This window comes from Fragaria vesca, linkage group LG3, assembly GCF_000184155.1.
Source record: "Fragaria vesca subsp. vesca linkage group LG3, FraVesHawaii_1.0, whole genome shotgun sequence".
In the NCBI taxonomy this organism is placed as follows: domain Eukaryota; kingdom Viridiplantae; phylum Streptophyta; class Magnoliopsida; order Rosales; family Rosaceae; genus Fragaria; species Fragaria vesca.
Window position 1 is genome coordinate 25,590,705 of NC_020493.1, and position 22,862 is coordinate 25,613,566.

Consider the following 22,862-nt stretch of genomic DNA (forward strand, 5'->3'; position numbering starts at 1 on the left):
TTTACCATGAATATGCCAAAACTCGTACTCGTACTCATATAGTGATTAAATTGAAAGATGCGGATGGTGATTAGCATACTGTAACAACCCGAAATTTTTATATATACGTGTGTAGCAGAGAAAGCCTATAATATATATATACCTATTTATAAATTTGTTTATATATATATATATATTACATATATCTATTTATTTGTCTATTTATATATATTTAGTATGGAGGGCCCTTCCAATGAGGGATCCCTTTTTTTGTTTATTTCTAGGGATAGGGTATTTGACAAACTTCCCGATCACAAAATCACATCTCCACCGTTCAGTTTGTAGGTGTATATGAGTAGATCACTTCTGCAAATTTTCAAAAAATTTGGTGATCGTTAAGTCATCCAAATGTTTGATTTATTTTTAATGATCTTGAACGGTGTAGGATTTTTGTTTTAATCTCAGCCATCAAAACCCATTAAAAAACAGATCTAATGGTGTGGGCATATCCCTAAAAGTAACAAAAAATAGGGATCCCTTGTTGGAAGAACCCTGATTTAGTATGATATCTACTGAAAATATATGTTATTTAAATTCTTTTCTTTTGTTATAAAGATATTGTTAGGAATTTTGTTATTTGATTTAAGTAGTAGACTTTTTAGCCCAAGACCATAACCTAATACCCAGTTGAACAAAGCTCAAGCCCAAACCTTGAATTATAAAAACAACTTAAGGAAAAGAGGTGTTTGTCGTTCAGAATAACAAAAGGACGTCATCCCAAAGAGTTAAATTTCAATTTTATCGTCGATAATCTCGTTTTTTTGAGGTCGCGATACTTTCTCAGCTACCCACAAAATCTCGTGAGATATTATCGAAATATCAAAAAATATCGCTATATTTTTGGAAAATCCGATTTTTTCGAAAGTTCAAGTAATATTTTGGAAAGATTCCTGAATAATATTCAAAGCAAAACCTGTTTTACACAGATTTTGAACTCGAGACCTTCTAATTAGAAGGAGCGCGCCCCAACAAACTACATAATACTCAGTTTTGGTTATTTCATGCTTATATTTATATTAGTATTGTTTAGTTTTAAAGGCAATTAATTGAGAAAAAATTTCTAACAATTTTAGATTTTAAATTTATATATGGTTGAATGCTTTATATAATTTTGCCACATATTAGTAACATTAATTTGCTTTTATTTGATTTAATTGTTCTACAATTTTACTTGATCTCTAATTATAACTATTTATATTTGAAATATCAAATATTTTACTGATGACGACGTATACATACTCAACTTAAGGTGAAAGTTGTTCACCATTTATTCATTTTTGTCCAGATATAATAGATAATGAAACAAATAAGTGATCACATAGTCCATTTAAAATTTGAATAATGTTATATCAGTTTCTGTCAAATTTCTCAATTTTTTACTACTATCAATGTTTCCTCGAAATTTCCGTCGAAATTTCTATTTTTCAGACAGTCGATATTTCCGTAATCATCAAAATTTTTGTCCTTGCGTCCTCCTCTTCTTCTTCCTTCCGACCTCTAAACTCGAAGCTTTGTCCTCTCTTCTTCACCGCCTTCTTCTTCTTCCTTCTTCTTCTTCCTTCTGACTAGATGTTTCCCAATTTGAAATTTTGCTGCCATGAAACCCAAAAACCGTCCTTGAAATGCCTAAACAATAGTAACCGACTTCATTAAGCAGGAGATGTCAAAATTCTTGGGGACTAAGTTTCCAGATTGATAAGAATTGGGTTGAAGTGCTCAATTTGACTTCCTTTAGTCTTTTTCTTGGACTCCAAGCTCTTCTCACTTTACAGACCCTATAAATAAAGGTTAGTATTCGATGTTTTTCATATGGTTTCCTTTAGTTCACTGATAGAGAAAGAGAGAGAAGAGAAGAGAAATTGGTGTTGTAGGAAATTGGTAGAACTCAGGTTAGATTTTCTTTATGTTCTGACTAATTGATTGTGTTTATATCCTTTTATTTGTGAAATTAGAAATCATTCTGGAATGTTTGTATGATTGTTTCTTTGATTAGAATTAAGAATTGGTTTCGGCTTTGTTGTTTGTGAATTCTGTGGATTAATATGAGTGTTGAATTCCTTAGTTTTGGTTACCATTGATTTGGTTTCTTTGTTAGCTAGATTAGTTCTTTTATGTTATTAACAGGTATAGAATCAAGTCTGTGTTGTTGTTGTTGTTAAAATTTCAGATTTTTAAGTACCTTCAAACTTGAAACATAGGCATATCAGCAGTTTTTCTCTACTGTATTTGAAATTAGAAAAATCATAGGTAATTGTAGAAAAATCTTTTTTTTGCGATTCTAGTTCCAGATTAATCTTTAGGTTATCTTTTACAATTGTTATGAAGAGACCATTCTTAGCTGAGCTATACTGTTTTTAGCCAAAAATGTCTGCTGGTCAGGAAGTTAGGCATACATTTTCTGATTTTATTCCTTTACTCTTAGTCTCAATGTTTGCCAATGATTCTTGCTTGATTTCGTATGATGTTATACAGATGTATAGATTAGATTATAAGGTTCTTATACATGTTATTAGTTCTTATAATTGAAAGTAGAAACCATGATTTTAGATTGCTTAAATTTGTTGAAGTTTTAGAAGTTAAAATTGTTGTATATTACATTCAATTAGTCTTTAAGTTGCAAGTTTTGTGTGTTTTTCCTTCTTTTTGAAACATTAGAGTTTTTATGTTCAATTCCTAGAAGTTTTTTTCTTATCACATGGAGTTTCTGTTTTGTTTTTGAAAATTGTAAGAAAGAATAAATTTCAATTTTGTGTTCAGTTGTTTTTTTCCAATTTCTTTCATATTCTAATTATGAAAAATCTATTTCATAGTTGGAATATGAGTTACACCTCAAAAAAAAAATCCAAAAATTGAGGTGTGACACATACTGATCCAGCGAATATTGGTTCTCTATTCTTAGTATTCTTCAAGTATTTTTCTGGGCTGTTTTCTCTGTTGGGGATCTTGACATGTCTCACTTATTGGATTTTATTCAACCTTGTGTTATGTAATGAATGCTTCTTTGTTTTGTCCTTTTATTCTAGAAGAGCAAAAGTCCTAGTGCTGATGGTATGAGTGTGGGAGATGATGTTAGTGTGGTTTGCTTGTTGATTTCAAATGGTAACATGAGTGTTCAACTATTTAATAATACCTTAATTTCTTTAATTCCTAAGCTTCAAAATTCTGTCCTTGTATCTAATTTTCGGTCTCTTAGTGTATGCTTTGTGATTTATAAGTTGGTGGCCAAGTGGTTTGCAAATATGCTGAAGTTGGTTTTATCTTCAATCATCAGTCCAACTTAGAGTGCTTTTTTGCCTGGACGACATATTCTTGATGTAATGATGGGGTTTGAGACTATGTACATTGTCAAGAGGTTAAAGAATACAAATCCAATGTGTTTGCCTTGAATTGGATATGTCCAAAGTTTATGATAGGTAGGACTGGAGTTTTTTGCAGGTTATGATGTATCTTCTTTTTATCGATTATTAATAAATTCAGGTAAGAACGTGGAGTAAGCTCTTACACCGTTTCCAAAAAAAAACAAAAAAAATATGAGATTCGATTCAGCTTGGGTTCATAGGGTGATTGACTATTTAATAACCGTAACCTTTTCATTTCTATGACATGGCGACTCTATTGGTCATATTGTTTCTCAACGGGGTTTACGACATGGATGTTCTCTCTCCCCATATCTTTTTCCTTTTTGTACTAAAGTTTTGTCATGCTTACTTAGTTAGACTGAATTGAAAGGATTGTTGAAGGGTGTCAAAGTGGGGTTGTCTGCTTATTCTCTTGGATCTGGATCCTCTCCTAACCTGATAAACTACCTAACCTACCTAAGCTTCTCTTAAGATGACGACACATGGACAAGTTTGATCTGATGGCCACAAATTCTTCATTTACTTCTCAGCTACTTTATCTCTCCAGCGATCTTCTTTGTTTTAGCTGTTCTTATTTTTCTTTGAGGAAACTCAACTGCCTCTTATGTTCTGAACCAAAAGTTGAGAATTTCATCTTTCATTTTTCCATTTCACCTCATCTCTTATGTGAACAACATGTTGTCATTGGGAAAAGTAAGCATGTTGGGTTTTCTTTCCAAACTTATCTTTTCATATTGGGTGTTTGATTTTGGGTTTTCTGTTTTTCCATTCATTCAAGTTTCCATCTCTTTTTGTATCTAGCTATTGTCTCTAATGTATTGATTGGGAAATTGGACTTGTTTGTACTGTCTCTAATGATGCAAAAAGCCATAAAGCATGGACACAGTTTTTTGACAGATGAAGGTGGAATCACAGGTATTTTGTCAAGATTTATGGAAAATATTGAGGAGGAAGATGAGTTTATATATACTGTCATACCCCTGGATATAAAAGGTGCGTCTAGTTTTAATAGAAATAATGGTATTTTATTACATGGTTGTTTCTGTATTATATAATGTAATGGCTTATTTGGTTTGCTTTAGCAGGTTGTGCAGACTTGCTATTTTGTTTTTGTAAAAAGAGAAGGCAATGTGAAGGCTTGGATGGGGCAATTGTGGAGGGTTCTATTATGATTTTTGTAAGACTTAAATAATGGAAGAATGCAATTGTTTGTAAGAGGTGAAGGCAATTGTGCAGACACTTTTTTTCATCTATATTATCCTCAGTTCATCTATATTTCCTCAATTACTTATGGAAGTGATGGTTTGAAGTGGCTGTGTGCAGCTAGTTAAATTTATATCAAGTTCCATTCCTAGCTCATATATATTCTCATCAGCTTCATTTGCAAATGATGCACTTTATTTCCTAGCTTCATCTCTTTGATTTCTTTGTTTCTTTCAATTTTGTCTTTGCTTACTGGACTTTCCAAAACAAAAAAACGTCCCCTAGATGCAAAATTAGAGTCTGAAAGTTCAAAAATTTTGGGATCAAAATTCTTGTTCAAGCCGAGGAATTATGTGATGCAGCGCAAATATAAACGTTGGAATCCACCAACGGCGACTTGAATCCACAAGTCTGGTTTTCTCGAATCCACGAAAAGTTTCTGGAATCCACCAAGATTTTGAGAAAACTCAAAAGTTTTATTAAGATGAAAAGATTGCCCATAATACAAAACATGATGGAGCTTATATAGGCATCCATACCTAAGCAAAATCACAATCATAATCTAACATTGAAACCTAAGAATCCAAATTAAAAAGGGAAACAAATAACCCTAAATAAAAGAATCCTAAAAAGAAAATAAAACTAGCCTAAAAATACTAAATCGTTGATTGGACAGTTAAGACGATATCTTTTAGCTTAAATCTAACAGGGTTCACTAAAGTGAGTCTTGTAGATCTCGTCGTTCCCATTCCAGAAATGTATCATACGTCCCAAACAGATGTTCTGGCCAAAAGTTACTCAAATCAGATTTAATATATTTTGCGCGACAAACCCGAAAGGTTCAAAACAACATCTTCTTGAATATTCCAGCGGCTAACAACCTCATGATACGAGAATTACCGATCTTCAAATCATTCTTTTTTATTATTCTCCGCTTCCTTACTTTTATTTTTCTCTGTCTAAATTTGGCTCATTCTCGTTCTACATCAGTCTCCTCTACTACGAAAGAACTCGACCTCGAGTTCATCTTGAATGACAATAACTTGTAAAAGCGAAACTCAATAATAATTTAAACAATTGAACATATGGTTTGTAAGCCTAATCTTCTACAAACTCGGATGGCACAACCATGAGCCCAACGCCAAAGATGAGTCTGTCATATGCATCTTCAACAGATTCTTCTCGACTCTCAAGAATATTGCAACCTTGAATCACAATTGTTTCTGATTGATATATCAAGGCTGCAAGGTTTCTTCAACAAGAGCAATTTCTTCTTTAATCTCCAAAGTGACTTCTTCATCATTCTTTTTACACACCTCAGGATGATCAATCTTAATGTTCTACCTTGCAAGCTTGATTTTGATCTTGCGCAACTCCTTCTTGAGTAAATATGTACCATCTTTGCAATAACCACCATTAACGCTTTCATGCCGTGGTATTCCAAAAGGCACATCAGTATCATCCATGTCAATCACATGACAAGTAATATCATTTTTATAAAATTCTCCTATATAGATGGGAACTTTACAAACCTTTGTTACATGTGCATGACCATCAATCTAATATGGATCGTTCAGCTTCACTATCGGTAATTGAAGGTAATCAACAACCTTACTTGCTACAAAATTCTCTTGCAGGCTGCTATCAATTATTGCTGACCATGCCATGTCTTGTCTTTGATGAAACATGTTGTTTGAAAGTCATCGTAATCTGACGATGTGAATACCCAACTCTCCATGCTAGTTTCCTTCTTCTTCTTCTTCCTTCTTCTTCTTTCTTTTTTTTTTTTTTTTTTTTGAATTGAATTGATGAGACCTAGGGCGAATCCCATGGTATGTTCATCTTCAATTTTGGATAGATACTCTACGACCAGCATCGTTAAGGTTGGCGGGTAACATGAACTTGATCACCCATGAATACAGATTGATAACCACAGGAGTAGACCTGCTCTGATTACCAATTGATGCAGCAAAAATATAAACGTTGAAATCCACCAACGGTGACTTGAATCCACAAGTCTGGTTTTCTCGAATCCACAAGAAGTTAAAAATACTAAATCGCTAATCGGACAGTTAAGACGACATCTTCTGGCTTAAATCTGATAGGATCCACTAAAGTGAGTCTTATAGATCTCGTCATTCCCATTCCAGAAATGTATCATATGTCCCAAACGGACGATTTGGCCTAAAATTACTCAAATCAGATTTAACATATTTTGCGCAACAAACCCGAAAAGTCCAAAACAACATCTTCTTAAATATTCCAACGGCTAGCAACCTCATGATACGAGAATTACCGATCTTCAAATTATTCTTTTCAATTATTCGTCGCTTCCTTACTTTTATTTTTTTTTGTTCTAAATTTGGCCCATATATTCTCATTCTAAATCATTATGGTTTGACTGGAATTTTGGGCTGTGTGATGGGACAAATGAATGAATAAAAGAACAGCAAAAGAAGAAAAACAAGAACAGCTAAAGAAAAGAAGATCGATGTTTTACCAATATTTTCTTCTCTCTCTACCTACTGTATCTGTTTTCTTTCTTTCTTTCCTTCGTACATCCCTTAATTTCTCTAACTCATTTACCAGTTCATCACTACCGACACATGCAACAACCAATTATGTCAAATGGGTTTTGATGAAATTCAACATAGAAGAAGAAGTTCATCATCAGTGTCAGTTCAAATCCAATCACGGGGGCATATGCCAAGAACAAAGCTTTCTCAGCATGACTCCATCAGCTTCAATAGCAATACGACATCAAAACTCTCTATGGTGTATTTTCAAATGGGTTATCTGAATAACATAAATTGAACTAGGACTTCAATTATTCAAATTACAGGGAATGCAACACAAACATACTTGATGTTATTTTACATTTTTACTAATTACACAAACTGAGACAAAATAAACCGAAAAACGCATAGACCTTCACTTCAAAGTTCAAACCACGAGCTTCTCCACTGTTCTCCATTCCTACCTGATCAAAACCCAGATCAAATTCACCATTTTGTTCATCAAAAAGCCGCAATTTTTACATGCAAAATACACGATCTTGGTGATGAGAAGATGGGTTTGAAGGCGAGGTTTGGATAGGTTTAACAAGAAATGCTAAGATGGGTTTGCCATAAAATTTTGGAAACCTTGATATTAAAAATGGGTTTCCCGCCTCGGCGAGAGAGAGAATAGGCGGAGAAAGAAGAAGAAAATTTGGTTCCTCCAAATGATTAGGTATCAAGAGATATGAGCCATTAGATGCATTTCCGGACACGTGGTAGCTTGTGGTTAAAAGCTTAGGAAGCTCAGCTAGTTAAGGAGGTTAGGAGAGGATGATGATAACTTGCTATTCTTGGAGATCACTTCTAATACTATTGCTGCTCTCAATCTAATTTTGGAGGTATATGAGGAGGTTACAGGCCAACAAGTCAATTTTCAAAAATCTGCAATCACATTCAACCTTAATACTACAACAGAAGCCTTACAATTGTATATTGCTCTTCTTTTGGGGTGTCGGTTGTGCCTTGTCACGAATGATACCTAGGGTTTCCAACAATGGTTGGTAGGAAAAAAAATATATTCTTTTTAAGTCAGTTAAAGAAGGGGTGTTGAATCTTCTAAATGGTTGGAAAGAAAAGCTTTTATATTACGTAAGGAAGCTGGTCTTATTGAAGTTTGATACATGCCATACCAAATTATCACATGAGTGTTTTTTGTATGCCAGTGGGTCTGTGTCATGAACTTGCTTCTCTTTGTGCTTAGTTTTGGTGAAGTAAAAAATTTGGTCTTCGAAGTATTCAATGGAAGCGGTGGGCGGTTTTATGTAAACATAAAAAGGTTAAAGGTTTTGGTTTCAGGGAGTTTGAGCAGTTTATTCAAGCTTTGTTAGCTAAGCAATGCTTGCGCCTGTTCTTATACCTAGACTCTTTGGTGGCTCGGGTATATAAAGGTCGTTATTTCCCTAGTCGGGATTTATTGACTGCTAAGGCGGGAAGATTTTCTTCTTTGGTATGACATTCTTTTCTTTGGGGTAGAGTATTGTTGCAGGCTTACGTTAGAGAGTTGGTAATGGTAAATCTATCCGCATCTACATGGATTGTTGGGTGCCTACTCGGTTTTTAACTCAAATACGGTCTTCAACTTTGTTCCCAAGTGAGGCAACTGTATCTTGGCTAATTAACGTTGATGGCACGTGGAATTTGGATCTACTTTCTCATTTTTTCACTGATGTGGAAAGAGCACTCATACTTTCAATTTCATTACCTACCAGTCATGTAGCGGACAAGCTGATTTGGGATTTTCATTCATCAGGAAAGTTCCATGTTAAGTGTGGTTATTGGGCTGCTCAATCTCTAGCTGAACTTAGTGCAAGGGATACTGGGTCTTCCAACTCTTTGGGGGATAACATTTGGAAGCATTTGTGGGACTTGGCTGCTCCAAATAAAATTAGGTTATTCATGTAGAGTTGTTTTGAATCCATCCTCCCTTGTGTTGAAAATGTATTCAATAGACACATCATTCATTCGTCGGTGTATGATCAATGCAAAAGAATCTTTGAATCAGTTCTACATGCTCTCTGGTTTTGTTCAACTGCAAAAAAGGTCTGGCTTCTGTCTCTATTCTATTCTTTGGTTGGGAATTGGAAATGCCATTTCTTTTAACGATATGTTGTTTCTATTCTATCTTCTTCAAAGTTGCTTTATTTTGTTTATCTAAGTTGGAGTATTGGAATGCACGAAATGATTATATTGTTTGCAACACATGCATATGTGGTTGATCATATGGCTGTGTTTAAAGCTTCTCGATTGATGCATGATTTTGAAAGGCAAGTGTTGGAAGTTCTTCCTCTTATGTGCAAGCTGGTGGAGTACAAGTACAATCTACTGGCCGTCTTACTTGGCAACCACCTCTAGGAATTGGTGGGTTGTGTCCCACCTTCCACTCTTTTAGTGCCTCAGCTGGTTTTGTGAGGTGACAATTATTTACTAGATGGTTGTCACCTCTTCATGCAGGATGAAACAAAGTGTCGTTAGTATATATTTCGACAGGCAACATAATGAAAAACTACTTGTATTTATATTGACGCTCTTTGTGAGTTTTACTTTTTTTGTATGTCACCATTGTAAAGCACGTGTCGTTGCCTTCGATGTAACTATTGTTATTCGGTGCATTTTATAATACATTACTTTTATAGAAGTCGCTGCTATTATTGCGGGACATTCCTCTGTAGTTCAATGTAATCCGAGGTTAAGGTGTTCCCCCTCCCAAATGTATTATCTTGTTTCTTCAAGAGTGAGAATCGCCGTACCAGCCCTCTTTCAAAAAACAAATCAGAAAACACTTGGACAAAAATGGGAGCGATATGGGCCTCTAAGTATGCGGAACCGAATCCACAACAAAAACCAAACAGGCAAACACAAATCTTGGCAAAACTAGGGTTTCTTCTAACGTACGCTGTCATCCCAACGCGCACCCTTCAACTCTCACGCCCCCAGCGACCAAACCCTCACCGCACATCACCGAGCCCGTCCCAATCCAACGGTCAGAAACCGCCGTGTGCGCGCGATAAGCTCACACATCCCCAAAGCGCATGATAGCGTGATCTCCTCTTGAATGGTTATCGTTCTCCCTGGGATGCGCTCTGTTCTCCCCTCCTAACCTTAACCTCTTCCCCCGCCACTTTCTTTCCCCTCCTTTTTCACTTACTCCCCACACTTCAAATTCATGGGTCGAATTGCAAGAATTGATTTGGTACATATTTGAAGGAAGAAACCAAAATGGGTAGCAGATCATAGCTCCGAGTAAGTTTGTATATAATCTAAAGCACCATTATCATTGATTCTATTTGCTACTTGCGTCGAATTTAGCTGTTCATTCATGACATGTATAAGAAGTTACGGAAGAAACAGAAATGCGAAAAATGTGTTCATTTCCCATTTATATGACATTGGTTGGGAGTACAAACATTTTGGGTAGCTTTTTTGTCTTAATTTTTATATGTTTCAGGTGGTAGGTAATTAAGAGGTTTCCATTCATCGACTGAGGAAGAATGTCGGAAGGAGCAAGTACTAGGATGGACGATTTGTCTCAAGACGATGCTGGCACGATAGAGGAAACGGCTGAGGACTCGATTCTGTCGCGGCAGACTTGTTTGAATCTTGTTCCTGTTGTTGGCCAGAGATTTGCTTCTCAAGATGCTGCTTATGAATTCTACTGCGGTTTCGCAAAGCAATGTGGGTTTTCGATTAGGCGTCACCGCACTAGGGGCAAGGATGGTGTTGGCCGGGGAGTGACAAGAAGGGATTTCACTTGTCATAGAGGTGGATACCCGCAGATGAAGCCGGCTGAGGATGGGAAGTCGCAGAGGAATCGCAAGTCATCACGCTGTGGTTGTCAAGCGTATATGCGCATTGTGAAAAGGGTAGAATTTGATGTCCCTGAATGGCGTGTTACAGGATTTAGCAATGTGCATAACCACGAGCTTTTGAAGTCCAGTGAAGTGAGTCAACTTCATGCATACTGTTCTATGTCTCCAGATGACAAGAGCCGGATTTGCATGTATGCGAAAGCTGGGATGTCGGTGCGACAAATGATGAGATTGATGGAGCTGGAGAAAGGTGTTAAACTAGGTTGTTTAACGTTTACGGAGGTAGACGTGAGAAACCTGCTGCAGTCTTTTAGAAATGTTAATAAGGATAATGATGCCATTGATCTTATAGCAATGTGCAAAAAGATGAAAGATGAAAACCCTGATTTCAAGTATGACTTCAAAATAGATGGTCATAACAGGCTGGAGCATATTGCTTGGTCTTATGGTTCGTCTATTCAATTATATGAGAAATTTGGAGACGCAGTGGTTTTTGACACAACTTATCGTTTGGACGCATATGATATGTTGTTAGGCATTTGGCTTGGAGTGGATAACCAGGGAATGATTTGTTGCTTCGGGTGTGTGCTTCTGCGGGATGAAAATGTGCAGTCATTTTTCTGGGCATTGAAGGTAACAAGTTTATTTACATATCCCTGATGGAAATCTTTCTGATTTGTTACTAATTTTCATTTTAGATATGAATTTGCAATATCTTGTGAACTGTGTGGTTCTTCCATTTTTTTTTTTCTTGCTTACTTTGTTTGGCATATGGTTTTAGACTTCTAGTATGTTCCTGACGCTTTTGATTTATGCGCAGACATTTTGGTGGTTCATGAAAGGAAAGACTCCACAAACAATATTAACTGACCATAACATGTGGCTGAAAGAAGCTATTGCTGTTGTCATGCCTCAAACTAGACACGCCTTTTGCATATGGTACATTGTTGAAAAGTTCTCGGAGTGGTTTTCTGCACTTATTGGATCTCGATATAATGAGTGGAAGGCTGACTTTGATCAACTCTACAATCTGCAGTCAGCAGAGGAATTTGAAGAAAGATGGATGGAAATGGTTGATAGATATGGACTGCATACAAATAAGCATGTAATCAGCTTATATGCTTTACGGTCATTTTGGGCTTTAGCATATATGAGGGCTTACTTTTTTGCTGGAATGACAAGTATATGTCACTCGGATTCAATTAATGCTTTCATTCAACGTTTTCTGGGTGTAGTGTCTCAACTAGATCGTTTTGTAGAGCATGTGCGTAACCTTGTTCTCTCGTATACTTTTCTTGTGGTGTTTTGTTCTGTTACCATTTTACTTGACCTTCTTTTACTTGCTAAAACCTTCTCATTTGCAGGCAGCAGATATTGTTAATTATAGTGATCGGACTGGGGCAAAGCAAAAGTTGCAACAGAAGCTGCAGAGAGTCTGCCTTAAAACAGGTTCACCAATTGAATCACATGCTGCCTCTGTTCTTACTCCTTATGCGTTTGGAAAACTTCAAGAGGAACTTGTATTGGCTCCACAATATGCATCTCTTCCGGTAGATGAATTTTGTTTCCAGGTCCGGCATCATACTCAGGCAGATGGAGGCTGCAAAGTGATTTGGGTTCCAAGTCAGGAGCACATCAGCTGTAGCTGTTGTGAGTTCGAGTTCACAGGCATCCTCTGTAGGCACGTTCTTCGTGTCTTGTCCAATAATAATTGTTTCCGTATTCCAAACCAATATCTACCCACCCGCTGGTGTGATGTCAGCTCATCTTCCACCAACACCTTTCAGAACGCTAAAGACAAGTCTGAGAAGATCCAACTATTGGAGTCAATGGCTTCAACACTTGTTGCTGAATCAAGTGAAACAGAGGAGCGCCTTCATGTTGCATATGAGCAAATTGCAGTGGTATTATCACGTGTAAAAGACCTTCCGAGTACAACACGTAAAGCAATTGAAGGATCCTCTAATTGCCCACCTGATTTTTGTCCACCTGATATTTGTCCGCCTAATATAATGACTCTACCGGAGGTGGAAGTTGACGATGGAGTTGTTCGTTTTCCAATTGGAAACTCTCATGATTCTGTTTCTTCAGGGAAGCCTAAAGAGAGAAGACCAAAAGAAGTTGAAAGCAATAGAAAGCGAACACGGCAGTGTGCTGGCCCTTGCTGTCTGAGTGTCCAGTGATGGGAGTGATATTTTGAGTTGAGATGTAGTAGAAAACTTGTAGGGTAAAAGATTGGAAATAGGCTAGTTGATGTAGCAAAGGAAAAGCAGCACTTCTTCAATGTTCATTTTTGTAGATATATTTTGGTGTTCATTACCGTTGATTGACATCTCTCCTTATACTGACTTTTCACTCTTCATTTCGAATGTAATTGACGTTTGGATATTAAAATGTGCTCTAGTTTCTGCAATCATGGCACCATTGTAAACAGGTTGAGTTTGTACAGTCTTGATCAGTGTTGTAGACTTGTAGCATTAAGTTTAATGTTTACTTTCTCTATACCTAGACATGACAAACTGCTGAAAAATCCTCTACTTTTGATTATACAGAGTTCCAGACTACAGTAGCAAGGTAGAAATTCTGTACAGGACAGTAACTTAACTGAATCTTTACGCAAAGAAACCTTGCTTAGTCTGCTCGGCGAAAAATTGACTCCATTTTCAGCAAGTTTTCTCCCTTTAACCTGACGATGATCATGCATGAACCAAAAAGTTCCCTCTGTGGCAGTGCTCTTGCCATACTGGAACCAGGCTTTCCTGTGTATTCGGCATCATCTTAGAGATGGTTTCAGTGTTGCTGCTGCAGGTATTAACACCCCTAGTTATGGCATTAAAAGGAAGATATTTTTCCCTGAGATGAAAACTGCAATTGTAAAGTAATCGACTACAGTCTACATATATATAGCAGTAGAAGGACTCTTAGAGAATGAACTTGAAGAATGATAGCAAGTGGTCAAATTTATAACATGGTTATATTGAAACCTATAGGCTGTATGTAACGAATAGTTGAATATGCTGAACTATGCAGGTTGCATAAGGAATGTCCTCCAACAATTCTCTACTCATGGAATATGATTTTTTTTCTTCCATGTCAAGAAAACAAAGATGCACAAGGCAGTCACCTTTCCCTTTTTTCTACTGGTATAGTGGTATGTACATGTAAGAATTTCTGCACTGGAGTGGTGTAGATAGAAAGCAGAACTGTCTTGAAGAAGCAACGTTTTCTTTAGAAGAATTACTTTTTACCATGGCCAAGCAATAAAATAAAAGATAGACCAAAAGCATTTTTGAAGGAACTAACTAAAACTTAATGCATCTTATCGAATGAAAGCAGAAAGGAAAAAGAATCTTAACATCCAATAATATTCTATCTCTGTTTTGATCTTGTTCTCTAGTAATGTTTAGCCTTTTTGCTAATGAACTTGCATTGGACTTTTGATGCCTTTCTTTTGTCGATTTGTTGATAATATGAACAAGACTTGAATCGAAGAATATGAAACATTGAAACCTCATGAAGAATATTAACAATCGTCCATTTTATGAAAAGTTTATGCTCCATGACATCCATTAGTTCAATGAAAAGCTAGGGTAATTTGGGTTGTAAAGAAGATGAATCAAAAGCTAATTTTCGTTTTCTTTTCTAACAAAGCTTAGCTCGGTACCCTTCTTGGCAAGCTCATTTCATTCCAATAAGCACTTCTGAGTGTTGGCTTTTCGAAAAATGCATAGGTGTCTGTCTTTTAGGCTCAGAATTCTCCATACCATTAGCTATTGGAGTATGGAGTTGATTATATGCTAATCCTATGTGTCTGTGACATGCAACTGTGGCTTTTACCTTTACAAATGTACTATAGGCATCAAAGTTTCCTCCAACTGATGATATGGCTGTGTTTAAATTAATGTTTGCGATCAAATGGAAAGTGCTATGTGAACAAATGAGGACAATAACTTTGTAATGAAGTTTTTTAAGAACCCTCGAATCTTTATCCTTTTAAGCAACCTTTGCTCCAAGCAATTCTACAATTCCCTCTCCCTTTTTCCAGTCCAAAACTTCAACCCCATATTCCCTTATTTCTCTCCTTCTTCTTCTTCTTCTTGAGCTGTTCTGCATGAATTCTAGCAGTTTTAGACTCCAAAATGCCCAAGACAAAGGCAGTCACACATGCAGATCTTTCACCGAGCCGCCCACGCTCCGCTTTAAGCAGCAAAACAGGCCTTTTTCTCATGGTCTTGACCATTCTTTGTGGCCTTCTTTGCTTCATCCTATGCTTAATTGCTGAAGCTACTCGCTCTCGGGTACTTATACTAGTTCCATACTAGTATCTTCTTTCGATTTACTTCTTTTTGAATTGTTATTCACAAAATCTAATGTCCATGTAGGTTACATGGCTGAGCAGCGGTACTAATGAAGATGGGAAGGAAGGAAAATACGAGTGCATCTATAGTGGTAGTGGGAAAACACCTTTGTTAAGTGCAGCCAGTGCATTTTTGGGGTTGGCAATTATCATGGTGGTGGAGCATGGATACATGTTGTATGCAATTACCAACTCCCCACCTTCAGTCTTGCTTACATGGGAGCCTCATGATTCAGCTTCTGCCAAGTCTTTGAAATGGCACGCTGCCATTTTCTTCGTCGCAACTTGGTATGCCGATCATCTTAATTGGTCTTCTTACATTATGCATTTTATGTTGTCATACTGTCGAATAAACATGATCAATGGTTCGAACTGATAATATGACCGCATAACATGTCAGATTGTCTAGTGAGGGAATTTTTACTAATATTTCTGTTACTTGTTCAGGATCTGTTTTGCTGTTGGGGAGATTTTGCTATTGATTGGCCTAAGTGTGGAGTCAGGCCATTTGAAAAACTGGGCTAGGCCAAAACCCAATTGCCTTGTGATCAGAGAAGGTGTGTTCTCTGCAGCAGGAGTGTTTGCCTTGACTACTGTTTTTCTGGCCGCCGGATTATACTTGACGGCGTTGCGTGCACAGAGAATTTCCCAAGACCAAGAAAATGTAAGGCGAGAGGTGATCGAGGCCGCTGTACTTTATGCATCTCCACCAATTTCACCTCATCTAACAACCATTCCAAGGGAGAACCCCATTTTCAGAGAAAACCAGAATGAGCAGCCATCAGTACTTGTGCTCCAAGCAGCTTTAAGCAAACACTAAAACTTTTTTAAATGAAGGATTGTTACAAGTTCCATCTCCATCTTTTGAAAGTCTGGTGAAACAAATGTAAATTGTGCACAAAATGAAATGACTAAACTCACTCAAGTTATATTCTGGCCAAAAGATTTAACTAACTGAGATGAACTAATTGTTTCATCTTTTAAATTTGACCCTCTTGGTTTTCTTGCATGCACTTATCCATATATCCAATATATGATGGTCAATAAGGAGATTTAAACTTAATTGGTTCTCTTCTTTCTTAAAACTGGTTTGGGTGATGAATGAAAAGCATTAAACCCAGTTGATATGATATCATGTCATGTCAGAATTCAGATACCAATAGTCCAAGACTACCCTCATAGTACAATTTGGTCCTCAACCCCTGACTAATATGAGGAAAGGACTGAGGTCCCATAATCTATAACTCCTTAAAAATAATGCAGTGAACCTGTTTAATTAATGTAAATGCAGTGGAAAAATACATCTAACTACTCTAACTGAAAATTTAATTTTGTATCATATTAAATAAAACTATAAAAAAAATAAAAACAATTTTGTCTTGTAAAATTAATGGAACAAACTCCAATAAAATTGTTGATTGAACCATAGCAACAAATCCTCTTGAGAGTGAAGACATCAACAAGGTGCCCATTGCAGTACCCTCAAGGACATTGGTCCAAGACTCCAAGTGTTGATTGAACCGGTGTGTTACTAATTTGATGTAAATGAGGCGGCGTTTGAGTCCCAACATCAATTTTTGGCCAACAGGCTTAAGGACCTAGTGCAATACCCTCGTAAACCTTTGTTCAAGTACTGACATGGTCAGTGTGTTATTAACTTGATGTAAACGAGCTGACGTTTAAGTCCCAACAACAATATGTGGCCAATAAGCTTAGGGGCATGTTGCAATACCCCTGTGGACATCGGTCCAAATATTAACTGAGTCAGTATGTTACTAACTTGATGTAACTAAGGAGGCGTGCAACCTCAAGTTCATCCTCAACAAAACCTTTTAGTTCGTGAAAAAGAAAAAATACTTTTCATCAATGAACAACCGTACTAGTCGCAAAGCAACACCCACATGCTGATAACAACAAGATCGACGAACGAGCTTATCTAACAATCACGATTATTTATACTAAATTATCGACATCTTTTCTTACGTATTAAATCTCGGTCCAAGTCGAGATTACATTATGCGGTTAGAGGAATGACAGACAATGATGAGTTGGAAAATTAACAAATTATTGATCTTCCATTTTCTCTACAAAAATTCAAAAATAGTGTAATCTTCCTTTCCCAACAAGAAATATAATAAAATTCAATTCAGTATTAATGGGGCTGTTGATTTTGAAAAAAAAGGACCGTCACCGACCATAGGTAACCCAGCGGTTATTATAAAACCTCCCCCAGAAAACGGAGAAAAAGATCCAAACCGTCTCCTCTCAGTCCCTCCCATTCCAAACACTCCAAAATCTCTCTCCCTCTCTCTAGGGTTTTCTCTTCACACCGATCACAGTTTTCAGAATACGACATGTCGCTCAGGCCGAACGCCAGGACCGAGGTCCGCCGGAACAGGTACAAGGTGGCGGTGGACGCCGAGGAGGGCCGTCGCCGGAGAGAGGACAACATGGTCGAGATCCGGAAGAGCAAGAGGGAAGAGAGCTTGTTGAAGAAGCGCCGCGAAGGTCTTCAGGCGCAGCAATTCCCGGCGTCTGTGCAGCCGGCGAACCTCGAGAAGAGGGTACCGATCTCGGTTTGGCTTGATCTATTTGTTCTCGGATTCGATTGGATCCGATTTTGTGACTGCTAGGGTTTGATTTAGTGATTAGAACGATAGGGTTAGGGTTGTGGATATCTTTGTGTAGGTTTGATTTAATTTTTATTTATTATTTATTGAATATTATTGAAATCTTGTACTGGTTTGGATTTGATTGCAGTTGGAGAGTCTACCGTCGATGGTCGCCGGAGTTTGGTCAACCGATAGTGCTCTGCAGCTGGAGTCTACCACGCAGTTTCGGAAGCTACTTTCTATAGGTGTGTTACTTGATTAGGGATCTTTTCATTTTTAGGGGTTTCCGAAGATTGCGCATGTGCTTTTCGGCTTGATTTGATTATTTTTGATGGTTGGATTTTGTAGAACGAAGCCCTCCGATTGAGGAGGTTATTCAAGCTGGTGTGGTTCCCCGATTCGTTGAGTTTCTAGTCAGGGAGGATTATCCGCAACTTCAGGTTTGGATTTGATCTGTGCTGTTTTGGATATTTTGTGCTTGGAGATGCCTCCAAACGCTTGGTTTTGTGATTGTAGTTTTGGTAACTTGTTTGTTGGGTTTTTTGAATGTCCAGTTTGAGGCTGCTTGGGCTCTCACAAACATAGCATCTGGAACATCAGACAACACCAAGGTGGTGATTGAACACGGGGCAGTCCCAATATTCGTGAAGCTTCTTGCTTCTCCGAGTGATGATGTTAGAGAGCAGGTATATGTCTTGATAATTGTTGTTTTGAAGTTGTTGGTCTCTGTTCTTTTTTATTAGATGCATACTAGATTTAATTTGTTATGCTGAATTTGAAATTGTGTTCTGAAATTGTAGGCTGTTTGGGCATTGGGAAACGTTGCTGGTGATTCTCCTAGATGTCGTGACCTAGTCCTCAGCAGTGGAGCCCTGATGCCGTTGCTGGCCCAGTTGAATGAGCATGCAAAGCTTTCAATGCTAAGAAATGCCACCTGGACACTGTCCAACTTTTGCAGGGGCAAGCCACAGCCTCAGTTTGATCAGGTTTGTCTCTTTTAAGTGTCCACTTTTATGGGTCGAAGAAAACTTGATTGATTATTGCTTGTCTTTTATTAACTTGGGAATTTGTATCAGGTGAAGCCAGCTCTTCCGGCTCTTGAGCGTTTAGTTCATTCCAATGATGAAGAAGTCTTGACAGATGCTTGCTGGGCACTCTCGTATCTCTCTGATGGTACAAATGACAAAATTCAAGCTGTAATCGAGGCAGGTGTATGCCCGCGACTTGTGCAGCTTCTCTTGTAAGTGTTGAATGTTATTGATCTATGTGCGATTATGTCTGTTATATTATTTTGGTTGTCTAATTGGTTTTCCTTTGGGTTGTTTCTGTAGACATCCATCGCCTGCGGTTCTTATTCCTGCACTTCGCACTGTTGGTAATATTGTGACAGGAGATGACCTTCAGACTCAGGTACCTGATCTTGGATTTTTATTTATTTATTTCTTATTTACTGTTCTTTTGCTATACTTGTCAACTTGTATTTAGAATCATGTAGTGACGATTCAAGTCGAATGTATCTTTTATTCAATTTTTAAGTGATAATGAAAAGTAATTGTCGAGTTAATTTGGTAGAGAAATAGCAGTAATCAGTAATATGGAAACTGATAGAACATGTGGTGCAGAACTAGCTTTGAACTAAAATGTTAGTCTCTGTATAAACTGTGATAATTGGAAACACATCTCTTGCTGGTTGAGATTGTTTGGCTATTGTACTGTAATGCGATTTTTCTGTATCAATTTCCTGCTACTTTAGTATATGGTTTTGATGAGCGATCATTTTCTTCAGTGTATAATCACCAATGGTGCACTTCCATGCCTTCTGAGCCTCTTGACACACAATCATAAGAAGAGCATTAAGAAAGAAGCTTGCTGGACTATCTCAAACATCACAGCTGGAAACAGGGAACAGATACAGGTAATGATTGGTCATTTAGGGTTTTCTTCTCTTTATAGTTTATAGTATTGGGCTTATGATTTTTCTGGCATTTGTAGATTTATCTGGGTTCATGTTTGGTGGGCCAAGTCTTTTTACTTCCTAAGTACCTAATTTCACATAGTTAGTAGGAATCTTATTGTTTATTGTCATACTTAATGGAGATTTTGTTTAATATTCTGAATGCTAAGTAGATTGCTACGTTTTTAAACTTTTTGAATGTATTCAAGAATATTCCTTCTAACTAGAGTTTACCATGTGTAGCTGTGTCTGACTACTTTTTAAATTGTTGCAGCACGTAATAGAAGCTGGTTTGATTGGCCCTCTTGTCAATTTGCTCCAAACTGCTGAGTTTGAGATCAAGAAAGAGGCTGCTTGGGCAATTTCAAATGCTACTTCTGGTGGCACTCATGAGCAAATCAAGTGAGTCATTTACACATCTTTTTCGTTTTTATATATTTGCTGACCCTTTCTGTTTCTAGATCCTAGTGGTAGTTGCTAAATAATTTTACTCATGTTGTGTCAGGGTCTTGGTGACTGAAGGCTGTATAAAACCATTAAGTGATCTTCTTGTATGCCCTGATCCAAGGATAGTGACCGTCTGCTTAGAAGGGTTGGAAAACATTTTGAAGGTGGGCGAAGCGGAAAAGAATTTGGGTAACAGTGGAACCAACCTGTATGCACAGCTGATTGATGAGGCTGATGGTCTGGAAAAGATTGAAAATCTGCAGACTCACGACAACAACGAGATTTATGAGAAGGCTGTTAAAATTCTTGAGACATATTGGTTAGAGGACGAAGATGAGACATTGCCAGCTGGAGATGCTGCTCAGCCAGGCTTCAACTTTGGAGGCAATGGGCCTCAAGTTCCAACCGGTGGATTCAATTTTAGCTGAAGGTAAGCAACACCCATTTGAATTGTGCTTGGTTTGGCAAGTAAATGGTTTCCTTTTATTCACCTTTTGATCTCCATATATGCAGGAACTTTCAATTGGACGGAGGAGCAGAAGTTTCCTGATATGGGTTAAGTTGGGGTCAAGTTCAGGTCGAGTCGGGGTGGTCGGGGCATCTCGTGTGTCTGGTTTCAGTTTGGTCTGGTGTCCATTGTGGTCAAGAGGTGCCAAGGTGGGTCGGTCTGTTTACTCTATTACGAGTCTATGACCAAATAAGAAGAGATGGGTCGGTTTGATAATGGCAGGGCGTTGGGTTGGCAGGGATGATTATCACTGCATCCTAACGCGAAGTACTATGGAAGTGTCGGTAGTGGCTCGATGTTGGCATATACAGGGCCCCTAAACGCATGTGCTAGTGAGGGTGGTTTCTCAAATGCAGCATCGAGCTCAATCTTTTTATTACGAGTCGTAGTCTGTATGAGTATTTTTTCCAGAGTCGGGATTTGTTTTGCCTTGTCGAGTGAATATAGATTTGTTAAAATCATTTTCGGGTGTATTCCAAGGAGAAAGGTCTAGCTGTATTTTGGTAATTACCTTGTGAAATATTAATATTTCAGCCTAGTTAAAGTCTATTTTGAATATTTTTTTTCTTTACCAGCAGTGTTATGTTTGACATGCTATCTGAACCTGGTAAGCCACAAGCACTGGGTTCTGGTTCGGGCAGAATCACCAACTGTTAGATTTCTTTCATTTAATTTGTTTCTTTAAAGCACGACTCATCTGAAGGTGTACCCGTACGCCCATTTGCATGTGTTATCTTTCAGCTGAGGACGTTTAGACATCAAGTACTGACCTTTCAAGGAGTTTGGCATGTAGGTTGCCAGTGTGATGGGAAACGTTAGCTCTGTAAGTGTCTAAGCACTACGGTCTGTTGCGCGTGTTCATCGGAGACCTCTGTTTGGTATCCCATTTGGGAGGGTGGGGCAAGGAAATGGTAGTGGTAGAGTAAACTTCAAAAAGATGATGATATTCCAAGAGCATTTTGGCAAATAAGCTTGGAGTGTGGGAGCTTATACTTCAATCACTTAGCAGCCACAGAACATGCTCATAGGTTAAGGTTTCTCTGCCTGCGAGCAATGCTTGTTGCTACTGAGAGAAGGCTCATAAGAAAGTCAGGGAGTGAATGTTGTTGGTGATTCCTGGCTTGCCTTGTAACCCTAATTTATTTCACTCACCATTGGTTAGCTTTTACTGGAAATATATGGGATCAGGATCCTCTCCTTGGCTTAGGATTATGCTTGTTTATCCTTGACTTTTCATCTAAGCCATTCATTTGATATCCTATGGCTAAAAAATATGACACATCAGCAATTACCCACTAAACTCATTAAATAGGCATTTTAATTACAAACGACGTTTGCTGTGAGGACAGGGACGTTAAAAAACGATAGAGTTCTCTAACTTCTCTTTGTTCCTTGATTACTTCTCCGATTTTGCCCCAATCTTCTGTACCTCACTTTCTGATCGTCCTTTGTTTGTGATTCACACTTCCATCTTTTCAAGCTGGGATCTTGATAGAACCTCAAATCAGAAAAGAAAAAAAACCCACAAAAAATTGAGACCCAATTTGGGAAGCAATTGAAGGTTTTTGTGATTCTCTCGTTGTGTAAACAAGAACCGAGGGGAGCAGCATAAGAGCTCAGCCCAGATATGTTGTTCATGCCCACCAAGTCATTATGATTATGATTAGGTATTTTTCAATCGGGTAGTCTGCTTGGCGAGAAGATGGGAGTTACAAATTTCAAAGGACGAGAAATTATCAGAACACCCTGACTGAGGTGAGGAAGAGGAAATTGAAATTGGGTTTTTGAATCAATTGAACAAAAAATGAAGAGAACTAATATGAAATGAGGCCAATTTGAGAGCCAAGACTGAAAGAGTAGCTGAGGGGAGGTCAGATAACAAAACCCAGAATCGGATCGAAAAAAGGGAGTCCCAGAGAGATGCGCACATCATACTGTTCTTATGCTTGAGAAAAATTCATATGTTATCCAATGAAAACGTAAGCCACTAGAATGAAACAGATTAGGAGCCCAAGATTA

The 22,862-nt window shown here is 37.7% G+C and overlaps 3 protein-coding genes across 3 annotated transcripts; all 3 read left to right on the plus strand.

Annotated features, from left to right (window-relative positions):
* The first annotated feature begins 10,647 nt into the window (after positions 1–10,647).
* On the plus strand, positions 10,648–13,393 carry LOC101292688 (protein FAR1-RELATED SEQUENCE 11-like). Its single transcript, XM_004296208.1, has 3 exons — positions 10,648–11,598; positions 11,786–12,229; positions 12,330–13,393. Exons 1-3 carry the CDS (start codon positions 10,648–10,650, stop codon positions 13,146–13,148), a joined length of 2,214 nt encoding a protein of 737 aa, XP_004296256.1. The 3' UTR covers positions 13,149–13,393.
* A 1,618-nt stretch (positions 13,394–15,011) lies between these two features.
* LOC101292986 lies at positions 15,012–16,142 on the plus strand. Its single transcript, XM_004296209.1, has 3 exons — positions 15,012–15,263; positions 15,348–15,610; positions 15,770–16,142. Exons 1-3 carry the CDS (start codon positions 15,105–15,107, stop codon positions 16,140–16,142), a joined length of 795 nt encoding a protein of 264 aa, XP_004296257.1. The 5' UTR covers positions 15,012–15,104.
* A 1,433-nt stretch (positions 16,143–17,575) lies between these two features.
* LOC101292101 (importin subunit alpha-1-like) lies at positions 17,576–21,400 on the plus strand. Its single transcript, XM_004295062.1, has 11 exons — positions 17,576–17,886; positions 18,083–18,179; positions 18,283–18,374; positions 18,489–18,620; positions 18,735–18,920; positions 19,011–19,174; positions 19,266–19,344; positions 19,721–19,849; positions 20,163–20,290; positions 20,394–20,765; positions 20,849–21,400. Exons 1-10 carry the CDS (start codon positions 17,677–17,679, stop codon positions 20,761–20,763), a joined length of 1,587 nt encoding a protein of 528 aa, XP_004295110.1. The 5' UTR covers positions 17,576–17,676; the 3' UTR covers positions 20,764–20,765; positions 20,849–21,400.
* The last annotated feature ends 1,462 nt before the right edge of the window (positions 21,401–22,862 follow it).

Bases quoted from the DNA above. Each gene is read 5' to 3' on its own strand.
- LOC101292101 (XM_004295062.1), top strand. From the start codon at position 17,677: ATGTCGCTCAGGCCGAACGCCAGGACCGAGGTCCGCCGGAACAGGTAC. The intron at 19,175-19,265 runs GTAAGTGTTGAA...TTGTTTCTGTAG, and splicing joins CGACTTGTGCAGCTTCTCTT to ACATCCATCGCCTGCGGTTC. The intron at 20,291-20,393 runs GTGAGTCATTTA...ATGTTGTGTCAG, and splicing joins GGCACTCATGAGCAAATCAA to GGTCTTGGTGACTGAAGGCT.
- LOC101292986 (XM_004296209.1), top strand. From the start codon at position 15,105: ATGCCCAAGACAAAGGCAGTCACACATGCAGATCTTTCACCGAGCCGC. The intron at 15,264-15,347 runs GTACTTATACTA...ATGTCCATGTAG, and splicing joins CTGAAGCTACTCGCTCTCGG to GTTACATGGCTGAGCAGCGG. The intron at 15,611-15,769 runs GTATGCCGATCA...TTACTTGTTCAG, and splicing joins ATTTTCTTCGTCGCAACTTG to GATCTGTTTTGCTGTTGGGG.
- LOC101292688 (XM_004296208.1), top strand. From the start codon at position 10,648: ATGTCGGAAGGAGCAAGTACTAGGATGGACGATTTGTCTCAAGACGAT. The intron at 11,599-11,785 runs GTAACAAGTTTA...ATTTATGCGCAG, and splicing joins CATTTTTCTGGGCATTGAAG to ACATTTTGGTGGTTCATGAA. The intron at 12,230-12,329 runs GTGCGTAACCTT...TCTCATTTGCAG, and splicing joins TAGATCGTTTTGTAGAGCAT to GCAGCAGATATTGTTAATTA.